General features: G+C 40.0%; 1 protein-coding gene across 1 annotated transcript in view; it reads left to right on the top strand.

The window, feature by feature from the left end:
* The first annotated feature begins 6,062 nt into the window (after window positions 1–6,062).
* NME8 (NME/NM23 family member 8) overlaps window positions 6,063–16,672 on the top strand; it is a 31,538-nt gene continuing 20,928 nt past the window's right edge. Inside the window, exons 1-7 of the mRNA XM_089531274.1 lie at window positions 6,063–6,139; window positions 8,656–8,727; window positions 8,827–8,884; window positions 10,867–10,973; window positions 12,415–12,486; window positions 13,536–13,652; window positions 16,180–16,246. Coding sequence (XP_089387400.1) covers window positions 8,695–8,727; window positions 8,827–8,884; window positions 10,867–10,973; window positions 12,415–12,486; window positions 13,536–13,652; window positions 16,180–16,246 — 454 coding nt within the window. The 5' untranslated portion in view covers window positions 6,063–6,139; window positions 8,656–8,694. The remainder of the gene's footprint in view (window positions 6,140–8,655; window positions 8,728–8,826; window positions 8,885–10,866; window positions 10,974–12,414; window positions 12,487–13,535; window positions 13,653–16,179; window positions 16,247–16,672) is intronic.

The following is a 16,672-nucleotide window of genomic DNA, read 5'->3' as shown; positions in this document are numbered from 1 at the left end:
ATCTCTGATCGAAGATAAGACATTTCTACCTCTGAACATGCCTCTGTCTCTTCCAGTCCTGGGGAGGGAAGGAGCCAGCTCTCACCTTCTCAATGTGATGACCCTCCCTCAAAAAAGTATACAGTCTCACCCACATCTGTGCCAATGGAAGCTTTTGAAATCATAATTGTGTGTGTGTGTGTGTGTGTGTGTGTGTGATGGTGGATGTGTGTGTGCATGTGAGAGAGAGAATGTGTATCTGAGTGGGCCTGAATAATCATTTCGGGGGCTTTTCCACTTCTGTCTGGCACTTTTGGTATAGTGTCCAAACTGAGGGATATGTTAGTGCCACTCGGTTCTACTTGGTTAGACCTCACCTGGCATACTGTGTCCAGTTCTGTTATACTTAAAGTACTATTAAAATACTTCTGTGCTCAAATGCCAATGGTACAGAATTACAACCTCTATATACTTCTTTGACTTTCCTACCAGAAAAAAACAGAGCCCTAGAATCCTGTACCTCCCAAGCCAATACCAGGCAGGCATCCTGGAAGAATTTCACCATCATTGCTACTGAAAGTCACCAATAAGTCCAGGAAAACTAACAGAGATGCATTTCCCCCATTCATACCATAGCATTTAATCATCTTCCAAGCTCATCAAGGCAACTGCTTTCCACAAACTAAATCAGAATGGATGCAAATAATCAGTCCCTACCATCCTGACTATGGACAGCTCTAGCTGTGGCTAGTATTAATCTAGCAACATTTGGGAGGCCACGTGTTTTCCAACAGAGAAGCACATATTATTTATAGCTGCATCATCTTTCTAGGCATCATGGCCAAATGCTCCATCTCTCAAAACACAATGATGCTTTATGGCCAACAATCCTTTGATAGCTAATATTTCTCAGTAAACTGATGAACAGATTTCTGCTACCAGCTTCCAACCATTATCTTTCCCAGACAGCAAGATGTGGATCTGCAGAATCAGAACATACACTGAAAAAGGGCAAATAACTGGCAGTACAAAGGAAATGTGATTATTTATTTTCTGTCTTCTTCCCAAACCTGGAACTGAAGGCAGCTTATACAAATTAAATATACTTTAAAAGCACTTAGAAAGATATATGTAAAAACATACAAAAAAGTTAACTGAGGTTTGATTATGTCTCCAGTTTCTATATATGGTAGATCCCATTTGGCCCTCACAGTAGCTTGAAATACTGGACTATAGTTTCCAGAATCCTCTAGCAATGTTCCAGGGATGTAGCCAGGATTTTGGGAAGGGGGGGGGGGTCCAGACTAAGTGCCACCATTATAATGGGGCTTGGGTGCGGCGGCGCAGCAGCACACACCATTCATTTTATCTAACGGAAGGGGGGGTCTGGACCCTTGGCTACATCCCTGAATGTTCTGAGAGTTGTAGCCCCCCCCCCATTTCCAATCTCTAGTTCAGCATATTTTCTTACTGCATAAAGGCTGTTAGGACAGTAACTGTGACCCCCACCACAAGCAAGACAACAGGGAATGGAGCCACTTCCCCAAATGGAAACATAGTTCAAGAAAGTTTTTTATCTTGGTTGTCAGGATTACGTTTTACCCTTCTCGTTGTCTAAAATGCAGCTGCTTTTTTGAATAAGGAACATGCACCTTTTCAGCTGAAAACTTTCACTTGGACACATTTCTCTTCAGTGCCCATGTCATACCATCTTTGAAATATTGTGTTACCTTAAAAAGGAGCCTTTCAATTAAAATTTAACCCATGATTTATTGTAGGCAGGGACCCAAACTATCCTGCATTATGCTGAAATAGTGTTCAGTAATTCTATAAAGCTGGGAGAATACAGCCAGATTAAATAGTTCAGAGGAAAAGCCAGTCTTAATATCCTTGAATCGCACACTCATGCAGTTTCTCCTAACAGAAAAGTCATTAAGTTTAGCTCTGCAGATAATTTGATTTTGATTACTCTCTAGGCTGTTGTTTATACAGCACTTTTGTTCTTTCTTAAGGTCACCATATAGTCTCCAAGGCAACATCATTTTCTCTTCAGTCGTGCTGGGTGCATTTTTATGGGCAAAATGTTTCTGTAATAAATTTCATTCCATAACATTTAAAAATAAAAGGCAAGAAGGGGAAGAAAAAGAAGAAGAATTCTGTCCTCCACTGCCTTAGACTAGTAGAGATCCCCAAACAGTGTGATTTTGTAAGTAGGGAGGAACTAGGAAGAATTCTGTAAGCTCAGGAAGGAAGCAGTGAAGAAAGAAGTGTCAGCTTAACCAAGAACAAGATCAAGGAAAGAAACAACTTCTCTAAAAGTCATAGGAGAGCAATGCATGTGAACAGCACTGATGACCGAGAATTTTGTCCAGCCCACATTCTGGGAAAGACTTACTCAAATCCTCAAACTGCATCATAAATGAGATGATGAAAACGTCAGTTTAAAATAACAATTTGCATGTTGGAAATCATGAGAATGACAGAAAAGTACAATAACATCCAAAATCCACAAAAGAGCAATATCTTTATGGGACCAACCAAAACACGCAAAATACATTATGCAAGCTTTTGAAGCTTCACTGGCTTCTTCATCAGGCGAAGGTGTTAAAAATCACATAAGAGTAAGAAAAAAAGATGATGTTAGAGTCACAGGCCTACATTTTGTCAGGATGGTATTGTTCTCAGTTAAAATGTAAAAGGGGCTATTCCTCTAGGCAGAGGCCCTTACTCCTCTGTGGAGTCTGGATCTGTCATCCATCAATCCCTGATTGATCAATGAAACCCATTTGCTTGGTCATGACCAATCAGCATGCAAAGGGATCTTGTCACACCTTTGCGACTGAGTTGGTAGCATGTGATTTCATAGACTTCTGTCTACTTCCTCAGATGCTCCAAACGTGCATCAGAAGAAATTGGCTGAAACCTACGAAAGCTCATGCTAAGAACATCTTTCTTTTAGTTAGTGTCAAATATGCTACAAGATCCCTTTGCAAACAACAATTAGGTAAAAGATGCCAAATGAATCTCCATTTTAAATTTTTAAATCTTTGTTGGAGGTAGACTTATCCATCCAGGCATCAGGTTCTGAGTTCAAGTATGTGTGTGCCCCTTCCATTAAACAGAAGGAAACAATTGCTTCAGGAGATTGTCAGATGGTTCTTCAACAGCGGGATAGAAGCGGGACTGAAACTGTACAGTAATCCATGGATCTTATTGCACTACGTTGTGACTAGGCAGTAGTTATCCTGTAGCCAATCTGTGCTTCTGCCACTGCTTTTAAAGAATGGGAAAATCCAGTGAATAGCTGTCAGTCCTGCAGTTGGCCCATTATTGAAGTATGTGCCATAAGTTATTCTGGGGTAATTTCTAATGAGCACAAGACTTCTTGCTGCTGAAGAAGCAATCCCTCTTGGCCAGAAGAAAGGGGATTTAAAGGGCTTTCCCTGCAAGGCCCCACACACCATTCTCATTGAAAGCAAGACTTAGTGCTGACAAAGTAGCCACTCATCTGGGGCAGTAAAAACGAGATGTAAAGGACTTTCACTGCACAGACACAAACACACACACACACACAACATTCCCACTGAAAGCAAGACTTCTTAGTGCTAACATGGCAACCATTTCATTGGGGGCAGTAAAAACTGGGATTTAAAGGGCTTTCACTGCACACACCCCACTGCCAAAGGCAAGACTACACTTTACTGATTAAGTTTGGAGAAGTGATGAGTAAAGGGTAGGGTAGTGCGATGAGATTCATGGGCAACCTGTTATCAGTTCACAACTGCGTGGTAAAATGATAAGAATCATTGCTGTTTTGGGTGTTTAAAAAACCACAAGGGCATCGGGAGGAAAGCTTTGTGTGATAATCTCCATAGATAGAGGCCTGTTACCATCTGCCAAAATAAAGCTGCTTCAGGTCTCTTTGGAGGTATGCTTTTTAAATGATGCATGCATCCTAAGAATCCGGAAGCTGCACCAAAAGCTGCACTCCGGTGCTTAGGAATGGAGTGTGGCTTTGGTGTGACCTCCGGACTCTTAGGACCCATGAATCATTTAAATAGCATACCTCCAAAGAGACCCGAAGCAGCTTTATTTTGGCAGTCTGTAACAGGCCCGAGTATAGTGAGGAGCAGTAGCTTGGAGGACAAAGTTGTGTGCTTATCCTGCACTCTCTGAGCTAATCTGCTATTCTCGGATGCTCTTCAGGGTTGATGTAAGATTTAACAGCATGTCCATCAGCTTCTGCACATTAAATGGAAAAAGGTATCATCTTTTATTTGCATCATGCAATAAAATATCCTGGGTCCACCCTGCTGATATTTATATTACTTCCCTGGAAGCCAAGATGACAAAACTGAGGCTGTTGTACTTTGGATACATCATGAGAAGACATGAATCACTGGAAAAGACAATAATAGTAGGAAAAGTGGAGGGGAAAGTGTATGTACAGTGCTGTGTAAATCTACAGCACTATATAAATAAAGCATAATAATAATAGTAATAATAATAATCTCCTCTCTCTTTCTCTTTCTGACAGGCTGCCCGTTGTTAATAGCTTCATAGCAGACACATACCTACATTATTTTTGCTCTTTTCTTTTCTTTTCTTTCTTTTCAAGTTGTATTGATTTATTGTTACTGTATATTGTTATAAATACTTTATACATTTTAGGAACAGATGAGCCTGTTAAATTTGGCTTGTGAACACTGGTAACAATTTTGGTTTGGTGTTGTTATTTTTTTTTAAAAAAAAGAATCAAACAAAAATGGGATGAAAAGAACCTGAAGTACTTTAATAAAACACAGCTGTGGGAGAAAGCAAAACTGAAGCTGCATCAGCAGTTGTGGTCATTGTGATTCCTGTGACCTAGACTGTTATGAAAATGCGAAGAGACATTTTGTTTATTTATTTAGTAGTAGATTCCAGATTCCACTCTTCTCACTTGCAGACAATGAAATAAATCTATCTATCTATCTATCTATCTATCTATCTATCTATCTATCTATCATCTATCTATCTTGTCTATGGAGACTTCACAATGCAAAATTTTATACTATGATTCCACTTCAATTCCCATGGTTCCATCCTATGAAATCCTGGGGCATGCAGTTTATGTTGTGTGCCTTCAACTCATTTCTGACTTATGGCTACTCTAAGGCAAACTGATCACAGGACAAGATTTGTTCCAAGTGGGTATGCCTTTGTCTTCTTCTGAAGTTGAGACAGTGTGACTTGCCTAAGGCCACAAAATGGGTTTCCATGACCATGCAGGGAGTCAAACCCTGTTCTCCACAACTGTAGCCCAATGGCTATGCTTAGGGAGGGTAATTTAGAATTCTCGGTAAAAGAGCTCTAGTGCCTCCCCAAACTATGGCCCTCAACAGACCAGCCATAAAGGCTGACATTGGGGAAGAGTGGGTCTGTGGTTTCCGCACAGTGTGCACATTGACTCTGCCCTCATGCCGCCATGATGCCGCACGCCCCACCACATGGAGGGTGGCATCACGGCACTCTTGTGATGCTCTATCCAGATAACACAATGCTAAAGGAGTGCAGAAAACTGTGGCACCAGCGGCTATGGTGCCCTTTCCATGGAGCAGAAAGAAGCTGCTTTTTGTGGCTCCTTTTTGCACCACGGAAAGGCCAGATCAGGGCTGTGGCATGTAGGTGCCATAGCCCCGATCCAGTGCTGAAAGGGGTGGTCTGTTCCGCCTCTATGTATCCTAGGATTCCATAGGATGCTGCTATGGCAGTTAAAGTGGAAATACAGTGCTATAATTATGTGGTGCAGTGCCTGGACTTGAGAGAAACTTACAAGGTAGAAGATATGTAAGACTAATAGCTGACTGTACAGTTAAGGGGGAGACACATTATAATTTGTAAACATATTTAAAATTAAAAATAAAGAATTAAACAAGCAAACAGAACAAAGCAAGAATCCTAATGTCCTCTTATACAGCAGACATTTCCCTCCCGTACCATTTTTTACAGTTGGCATCTTCCACCTAGATGTTCTTTGGTGACCATAGCAACTGTGATAACAGCTGCCCTATCAGTCACTCTTGTCTCTTTCTTTCCACACACTTCTCATCACTTAGGGAAGTAGTTATTGTGGATTAATTAACACAACTTCTATAAATACTAAGAACTTGTTCATGAGGTAATGTGCCATTACTTGTTTTATGGTTTAAACTGTTTAGTGATGATGCTTCAATGGTTTTTAGCTTGTTTTTAATTATTGTTGTTAGTCATCCTGAATACTAGTGTATCTTGAACACTAATAGAAAATCAGGAGACAAATATAACAACAACAACAGCAGCAGCACTTATAATAAATAGAATAAGAATTTGTGGATTTGAATTAATCCATCAACAGATACCATGGTGTATGGCATGGAAGGAGAATTTATTTTCATAGTGTGAGATGTTAGTCTTGCTGTTGTGGGGTTCCTCATAGCTGATGTGAAGAAATACACAACAATTGTGCAAAGTTGGGTAGGCATTTTGTCCTTTAATAGTCTACAAATAATTTTGAGGGCCCTCATGGTGCAGTGGTTTAAGTGGTGGCACTGCAGCCACAAGGTTGTGAGTTGGATCCCAGCGCTCCAAGGTTGGCTCAGCCTTCCATCCTTTTGTAGTTCAGTAAAATGAGTATCCAGTTTGTTGGGGGCAATTGATTTAGGAGATTAGCACATGGGGGTCTTACTGTGAATAAATCACCATGCAATGTCCTAAATTGTTTAAAAAGCGCAATCGGGGTTCACACGCCCGCATGCTTTCCCCGTCAGTGAATCGTTATGGACCAGTCCCCACTTGCTTCTTCCATGACCAAAGGGTCCTTGGAGCTGCCCTTTGGTAATAACAGGATCTTCCATTATGCGCTCCATGATGCTTTAGTCACGGAAGAAGTGAGTGGGGATGTGTCTGTGATGATTCACAAATGGGAGAAGTGTGCTGGCGTGCAAACCTCAAGCATGCTTTTTTAATGGTTTATGACATTTGCATGGCGATTTATGTACGGTAAGCCCCCGCATGTGATAAAGTCTTTACAGATTGTGCTACTCCTAAGAGGTCCATGGGGGGGGGGGGGGAGAAAGTTTACTCACAGCGTTATTCACCCCATGTTATGCTATGTTTGTTGCTGCTGTTGTTGTTAAAGCAATATTGAGGTGTAGGGAAGAGCTAGGGTGCTGTATCTCTGAAAACAGAGATTACAAAAGTTATTTTGGGGTTGCAACATCCAGAATCCCTCAGCCAGCACAACCAATATCTCTGTATTGACAAGACATCTGTAGAGAGATAGGGGTAAAGCATGGGGGTAAATCATGGTTGGGACTATGTGGGTGTCCTCTCAACCACACTTTCAATTTTGTAATGTCTGCATAGGACTTGTATTTTTTTGTTCATTTGGTTTCTTGCCCTTCGCAAACTGCAGTCTATCTGTAAAGTCCAATGCTGAGATTCATGCAGTCCTCTAGTAGTTGGACTGCGAGTCCCATCATAACTAATGATAATGATGAGGAATGCTGGGAGCTGTTGTTCAGCAAGAATTGGAAGATCAGTTGATTCTCACTTCTGCAGTGCAGAGATACTTGTAAGATGACCTCTTCATTAAATAAGAGAGATGTGCCTTCAAATCATTTCCGACGTATAACAACCTTAAAGTAAACTTACCACAGTCACAGACTCTCATGCTCAGGGAAAGGCAATGGCAATGCCAAACAACTTGAAGGCACACAACAAGAACAAATTATAAGAAAGCACTATTGTTTCCCTCAGTCCTCAGCGTGAGTCCTCTTTTACTCATCTCTACCATGCTACTAACTCCCTCTGCTGGTATAAAGATATTTATTCCAATAAATGTTATTCAATAAAATGTTTCAAGGTAGCTGTATGAAGGATTGTGGTGCTGTATATTATACTACAGGGATCTAGGCAACTCAAGTTGGTTTCTGATCAGTGCAGCAATAACTATCATGTATTATAGGTGGTAACATAATCGTTATAAGAGTTCATCCTATTAGCACAGTTAGTGTGTTACCTTAATATATAATTTCCACTGTCGGCCCATGCAACATCTTTTATCTTTTACAGTGGCATTCTTCTCTAGTGTATGCAATGACAGGGTCTGAAGAAAGGTGATGTTTTAATGTATGATAGAGAACAAATATCAATTGTTATACATATGAATTTTGTTGCTGTTGTTAATTCAGAAATCTGGAAGAAGAAAAAACTCTCAATCTTCTTCAGTGTTTGTGACTGCAATCTTCTCTGACTGAACATTGTAGTTGGGTTTTATGGGACAATTTGTTATTCAAAATATCTGAAGGGTACCAAATTGGAGAAAGCACCTTTTAGAGTACCTTCAATGCTTTTTAAAAAAAAAAACAACTGTCCTTGCTTATATCTGTAATCTTGTTTTTAAAATGAAGCCTCAGGCAGAAGGTTTCTTTCTGACTATGAATAGTGTGTATATGCCTGTCCTTCAATTTATCTATATACATTCTAAAACATACCTTTCAATTTAGTTATCATTTTTATTTGGCTTGCTTCCATTTTCTATTGCAACTCTATACAGATATGTGTACATGTTGATTTCACTGCTTTAACTGAATTAGAATTTCTACTGACCTAAATTTCAGAATGTATTAACAGTGTTTTTCTCAATTATTTCAGTTCAATATTTCTTACCTTTGTATAATTATAAGAATTAATATGGCAAGCAAGAAGAAAGAAATTCAGCTACAGGTACAGATCTTACCTTCTTTTCTTTTGTAACTGTTCAATGGGTCATTGGAATATCTAGCATTTGAGAACTAACAACATTCTATATTTACTTTGCTTTAGACAATAATAGCCAGTCAAACACAATGGGATGACATGATGCTGAATAAAGGCCTAACAGGTACATTTCTTCTCCTTTTCCTGTTGTACACTAAATATTATGCACACATGCATTTGACACAGCATGTACAATGTACCCACGGAAGTAGTAGTAATGATGTGCCTTCAGGTCAACTCCTATCATACAGTTATATCTTAGATATTTATATGGTGGAGGTTTGAATTTATGAAAGGTCACCTTTCTCTGAGACAGAGACTGTGACTTGCTCAAGATCACCCAGTGAATTTCCAGGGCTGAGTAGAGATTTTAGACCACCACTCTAGCACTCTGCATGTGCATTTCCATGCAAAGATTAAATCAACATCATATCTGGTTCAATTCTCAGTCTCAGCTGCACCAGCAACCAATCTCTATTATGCAGGAGGGCCCTTCATTTGAAGCCTGTCATCTTGCATACCTTAAAATCAGACTACAGAGTCTTCCATTAATCAGTCTTCCAGAAGCTGGAGATCTCCAAAGGGTTGTAGAGTACTACAATATTCCATCAACTCCATATAACACAGAGAAGGCCAAACATCTCCAATCACCAAAAGACAATAGGAGCATCCCCCATCTCCCATTCCATTTGCATTCCTTATGATAGTTTGCAGTACATTGCCAAGGACTTCTGCCTTGATATTGTTTAACCATAAGAGTGAGAAAATGTCTCTCCTGTGTATAGAAATTAGCTTGTCAAAATGTGTATTATTGGAATAAACAAGAGCCATACGGGACGTGGATTCTGCAAGTCATAGTCCAAACAAGTAAATTATCCAGACTTGAACTAGCTTTAGTTTGTGAAGTTTCTCCCAGATTTTGGCACAAATGTGATTTTAAACACAAGGCCACATTGCATGCCTCTCCAATACAAAGGACTTCAGGCAGATTACGATGAGTAAATATACAGTGGGCTATTGATATTTGCTGGGGTTTGGTTCCAGCCTCCTCCCCCATGGATACCAAAATCTATGCCGCGACCCTTTAATACAGTTCCTCATGTTGTGGTGACCCAAACCCATGAAATTATTTTCATTGCTACTTCATAACTGTAATTAAATAGGTGTTTTCCAATGGCCTTAGGCGACCCCCATGAAAGGGTCATTCGACCCCCAAAGGGGTCCCGACCCACAGGTTGGGAACCACTGCCTTAAATACAATGGCATAGTAAAATAGTGTCCCTTATATGAAATAGCAAAATCAAGGCATATATATATATATATTTTCAAGCCGTGGATGTTTGTGGATAAAGAATCCGTGGTTATGAAGGGCTAACTGTATATGTATAAACAGCAGCTTAAATACAGATTATAATAGGAACCCATACAGCCTAAAGCAGCATAAAAAAAGAAAAAGCAAAACTCACCTAGAATGAAACATATTGAGTTAAAAACCAAAGGGCTTAGGCTACTTGTGTTACTTAAAAGACTTGGGTGAACAAATTGGTCTTTGGCTGATGTCAAAAAAATCTGCAATGACAGTACGTATCAAGTGAGATGGACCTCACTGGGAAGGCTGTACCTTATCATGGGTGCTGGCCCCACCATTAATATTAATTAATTAATTAATTAATTATACATACCCCGCTCTTCAGCCAAAAGGCTACCAGAGCGGCTTACCAATTGTTAATTAGACATTTCCCTGCCCTCAGGCTTACAATCTAAAAAGACAAGACACAAAAGGAGAAGGGAATGGCAGTGGGGAAGGGGAATAAGTCCAGCAGATCTTTTCTCCCTTGGAGGCCTGGACTATTAGGCAGAATGAAGCAAATACCTCAAGCAGCAGATGTTGGGGATAATGGTGGCAACCATATATGACCTGCATTTCCAGCACAGTAAAATTCAATCTCTAGTCCAGACTGCTTCTCTGTGTGGAATGACAAGGGTGATCATGATCCTTTGCCACAAGCAGTAACCTGTTTTGATCTGGGCTTGCTGAAGAAGGGGGGTGGGGATGATTTCACCCATTTGAAAATGTGTATTCCATTTAGAGATGTGATTTTTCAGTGGTAGACGTCTATCAAGGTTGGTGCGGACCTTGCAAAGCAATGGTGAACTTATTCAGAAAACTTAAAAATGAATATGGCGAAGACAATCTTCTACATTTTGCTGTGGTGAGGATCTAATCATCAAGACTTCTAATGCCAGCCATCTGGGGGAAGTACATTTTTTAAAATAACTTTTAATTTAGATTTCTGAAAACTGCAGCCCTTCTTTCACCTATCTCAGTTGGTAGATTGTCACATATTAACTGTTGCTGCTTGGCCTTCATACAGGATGGGACCATTTATTCTCCCAGGGTGACTTTCTGGTGCAGAAGCAAACAAAAGATGAACTGCAAAGTAGGCATTCTATGACACTGTGTTCATGACTCCAGCCATTTCATATGAATAGACGTTTACTCCAGACTGAAAATGGCCAGGACAAAAACTATCCATGTAAACTGATTACTTTTTACCATTGTAGCACTTTTGGAGAGCCCTACTGGGGTGACATACTTGAACAAAAATAATACTTTGGACATCAGTATGTTGGGGAAAGGGGTAATGGAGAATTTTCAGAGGGTTAAAGACATAAAATAATAAATCCTGCCACTATGTTGCCACAAACCCTTTCCCTACTGCTAAACTCAAGTATAGTGGTTTCAGAAATACACCAAAACACACTCAAATGTTGTTGTTCTTACATGCATGAGAGTCATTCTAAAGAAGGGGAAGAGAGGAAAAATAACACACAAACTCTATCTACCCATACACCGAAGCAAAAATCTGAAATTGTTTTCCCTTTCATACCCACAACTGAGATTTCCCAGAAAATGTTTTGACTCATCACAATCTAGAAAACATGACTTAGAGTTTACTGGATTTTACAAATTGTTTTTTGTCTCAGGAATTGGCTGGAGAAATTGGTATCTAACCACACAGTGCTTGGGATAAACACATGCCATTTATTTTAAGCACTATATAATATTGGTTTTATCTGCTCTTCTTTTTTATCTTATTGATTTGGGTGTTTTGTTTTGATTGTTAAAAAGGGTTCATTACAGTGGTACGGTTATTTTTAGCATCCTTGAGTGATCTCAGTAAAAATGAGGGATATCTGTTGAAATAATAATGAACTACTTCTCAGGATAATCATGCAAAGCCTCCCCAAAATTGTGATGGTAACTACATGTAATGTTTAAATGCCTAGCTACTATTCATGGCACGGATTTTTTAAAATAGTAAGGACATGGGGAGGAAAGTGACATCCGTGACTATTGTAGTTAACTCTAAGCAGGACAGCCTTTATGACTTCAAAATTTGAACTGATCCAAATGTGATTGCTCAGATCTTTGTTGGTGTTAAATAGTTCGGTAGTGGCTATCCAGTTCAATGTAAAGTGAAAAAGGACAGTGTTACATTCTGAAAACTGTAACAGTGACAAAATATACTATTAGAGTGGCCTTAATACTACTCTAACTGTAGCTGGATTCTTTTAAAAATAATTGCCAAGCTATGGTCTTGAATGTATTTGGGGAAAAATGCTTATTTTTCTGCTTGTCCTTCATTGAAGGCAGAAGCTGAGAGTGTTGTGACTCTGCTTCCATTTAAAGACAAATGTGAACCTGCTTTTGTCTTCTGTCTGGTAAGTACTTGATTTTTGTTTGGTCTCTTTGCTAATTTGAAATCAATTTTGGCTTGAAAATATAAAACAGTATACTGTTTAACTGGATTATTTTAATTGTTTTTAAAGGGGTGTGTGTGTGTGTGTGTGTGTGTGTGTGTTGTGAGCCACCTTGGGTCCCAACTTGGGAGAAAGGCGGGATAAAAATAAATAAATGAATAAACAGGAATATGACTGAATATTATTCATGTTATTGAAAACATTTGATTGCATTGGCATCCACTAACAACATTTACTCATATAAATATATTTTCACCGGACTCAGTTTTCACAACCAGTGAGCTGTTTGCAATTTTTGAGAAGCCATGCATGAATGTACACTGCAGAAGTAAAGCAGTTTGACACCAATCAGCTGTCATAACTATATCATACAGAATCCTAGGATCTGTAGTTTGGTGAGGCATGAAAGCTCTCTGACAGATGAGGCTGAATGCATCACCAAACTACAAATCCCAGGACTCCACAGGATGGAGCCATAACAAAGTGGGATCAAACTGCTCTAATTCTGCAGTGTGGATATATCCTACATTTCCTACAAGCTTCAGCTGTCAGACTACAGTACATGTTTTATCTACCATAGTCAATGGTCTACAAGTGATAATGTTTCAGACAAAACAAAAAGTATATGTTAATTGTTCAGGAATCTTATATATACAGTGGGCCCTTGTTATCCACGGGGGTTTGGTTCCAGGACCCCCTGTCGAAACCAAAATCCATGGAGGCTCAAGTCCCATTAAATACAATGGCACAGTAAAACCAAGTTGTTGTTGTTTTTAATTCATACTTTTAAAAAATATTTTCAAGCCATGGATGGCAAGGACAAACCACTTCTGAACAAATTCTGCTGAGAAAACCCTGTGATATGTTTGCCCTAAGGTCACCATAAGTTAGAAATGCCATGAAGACATATAACTGCAACATTATTATTCAAAGCTAATTTGACATAACTGTGGCATGTTCCTGAGCTTAGTGTTTAATTATGTTTGTTTGTTTGTTTGTTTGTTTTACAGGATGGCAAGATGGTGGATCTGGTGAAAGGTGCAAATGGACCTCTTCTAAGCAGGAAAGTCATAGAGTTCGTAGAACAAGAAAGAAAAATTGTAGCAGGAGAAATACCAAGACCAGAGGTAACAGAGCCATTTTTCAGAACAGGGTTTTCAAATTAAAATACTGTTCAGTTATGTTGTTACCCAGTTTTAAGCTTTTGTTTTTTCTCATTATTTGGATGAAAGGAAAACCCACTGATGTTTTGCCTATTTAACACCAGCAAAGAGCTCTATTTGGCCAGAAAATATAAGAAACATGTTGCTCATTCCTGCCATAAAATCTTATGACCTAAAGCAGTTATCTTATATGCACATACTTCTCTGATATCAAATATGGACATTTTTATCTGATTCATACATTAGACCACAGCAGGCTGTGGTTTTGCTGATTACAGTTAATCAGCAAAATTATAATAACATTAAAAATACACATTTCTTGATGTATGTTTCATGTATGTTTTTTTGATGGATAGTGTAAGAGATGATGTTTTATGTTCATTATTCATGGTTTATGTTATATGTTATGTATGTTTTAGTTATGGTTTGTGAATATATGTGTTGTCAGAAATAATATTTATACACACACACACACACTTCTGTCGGAACACCATGAAGAATGTAACACAATCAGGGGCATGTTTCCTTCCCTCGTGTTCAGTGAGGTTTACTCCTGGGTGATTGTAGTCTTAAGCACAGTGTTAAATTAAGGCTCTTTACATTCTTGAGAGTGGAATCCCATAATGTCTATTTAGATATATGTTCCACAGAGTGGGGCAGCCAAATAGATTTGCATTCTCAATTTCAGTGCTGATTAAGGGACCCAAGCAGATGTGATGTCAAAAGGCCATCACCTCTCAACCTTTTAGAAAATAAAACAAAAATAGAATGTAGCTAATTATTGCCTGTTACAAACAGGCGCTTTGGGGCCAAAATTAGGGCACAGGAATGCGGAGTATTCACACGATCCTGAGCCCTAGCGCAGGGCAGTGGTGACATCGTGGCACGGCCTCGTCCACATGGAGGTTGCCATGATGACGCAAGTGCAGCACAATGTCCGCACATCGGGGCACTGCACTTGTGTCATCAAAGTATGACAGAGCGCCAATGGTGCACTGATGGTGGCAGCCACGTGCACCAAGAAGGACCTGCTTTTAGTGGGTTCTTTTTGGTGCGGAGGGAACCCATGTGGTTTGGTTGCTGCGGGCTCCCTCAGGAACAAAAACAGACAGCTCCAGCCCACCCTTTTGGGGCGGGCTGTCAAGCCCCTATGTCTTTAATTCTATTAGAGCAGAAGGACTGGATGTGGGAGGATTGACTCTTTCACCACTTTACATTACCTCAAGCCTGGTATTATTTGCATGAGGAATGAAAAGAGAAATAGCTGTAATTAAACCTGATTTTCCCACAGCTTGGGGCTAGAATTTAGCTTGGAGAAACACCACATCTGGGAAGGGGGAGTAATCCATTCCCCTCAGATTTGCTATTCTGATTCAATTTCCTCCTCCCCCCCCCCCCATCACTTTTAAGTTAAAGACATTTTAAGTCAATGGCTTTCATGGCCGGGATCCGTAGTTTTTTGTGGGTTTTTCAGGCTATGAGGCAATGTTCTAGAAGAGTTTTTTCCTGACGTTTCGCCAGCAGCTGTGGCTGGCATCTTCAAATAATGCTGGCATGGAAGAGAGTGGGATATATATACTGTCGGTTGAGGGGAAGCAATTTTCATGTTAATTTGTGTATTGTTTTGTTGTCCCAGGGCAGCTGACAAAGATCAGTAATAAGACTGTCTCTGCCCCTTCAGTTTACAAGCTAAAAGACAGGACAGAACACTTTTTTAAAAAAAGTAGCATCAGCATTGGGAGTATGGTGAAGGAGAACTGGCAAAACACAGTTGTTCATGCCAGGTTGCAGTAGCATATCTGCAGTAAACAATGCAATAAAACTTGAACTGGGAAAATATGGGAAGCATGCCTTCCATATACAGTGTGGGACAATGTTATCATGCACATGCTGCCTCCACATGGACCGGCACGTGCGTGACGTCACCGCAATGCTGCAGGGCACTTGGGGTGCCCTTTCAGCGTCATGGGAAGGAGCTCCAAAATGGAGTTCCTTTTGCACGCATGCATCGCTGGAGCAGCTTCTACATGGCCACGCCAGCAATGCAAAGGAGAAAGGGGCCAGGCAGCCCCTTTCTCCCCTTTGCCATCCTTGTTGGGGTTTCTGGGGACATGAAGCCCCATGGACACCTATTTCAAGGCCATGGAAAAGCGGTATTTTGCTGCTTCTCCATGGCCTGGAAAAGCGCTGGATTGGGGCCTCTGGGCTGCCGGTGAGACTGCCTTGCCCCTAACCCGGCATGGAAAGGGGCGGCTGCGAACTGCCCCTTTTCCGCGTTCTGTACTGGGTCACAGATATACTTCTTTTCTATGTTGTTTGAAAACTGGTTTCACATTTGCAGCCTTGGAGAGAACATGTTTTAATTCAAATATTCTGAGTCAGCGTTGTATGTAGGAAATAGGAATAGTTGCTATGTAGACTTCTCTCTAATTGCTATGTAGACTCTCGAATAGAGAATGGAAGCTTGACCAGGGAAACTTTTTTTTTTTAGCTTGCAGAGCTTGTAATTATAGAAGAAAAAGATTCAGATGAAGAACCCGAAGAAGAAGAGGCTGTAGGCAAGTGTTATTGTGAGATTGTAATAAGCAATCAATTTTAGACAGAGAATAAAACAGTGATATATGGTTGTTTGGAGATGGGAAAGACAGGGCAAAACGTTTGGGTGCAGTGCTGCTTGAATCAGTAGTTACCAGTGCCTCTAGTAGAGACAATATGATGGGTTTCCTCATGTAAAATATATGTTTTGTGTAGATTGATCATTAGAATAAAAGTTTCCTTTAAAGACCTCCTTATTTCCCACACTCTTTCTCATGCCTTTTGCTCAGTATGTGTGCACACAAAACCAGTTCCCTGGTAACTTGCCACTGACTTACTAGTAAAGGAGGTTTAAAATTAGTGGGTGGTGGCAGCTCAGCTTGATGATGATCTTCAAATGATCTATATGGGAGTATATACTCCTTATCCTTACCCTATTTCCAAAGCAA

The sequence above is a fragment of the Sceloporus occidentalis genome, unplaced genomic scaffold (assembly GCF_023333645.1).
Source record: "Sceloporus occidentalis isolate IW3139 unplaced genomic scaffold, rSceOcc1.0.p SCAF_7, whole genome shotgun sequence".
NCBI lineage: Eukaryota > Metazoa > Chordata > Lepidosauria > Squamata > Phrynosomatidae > Sceloporus > Sceloporus occidentalis.
Note: the sequence above shows the minus strand (reverse complement) of the source record. Positions and strands in the feature narration are given on the sequence as shown.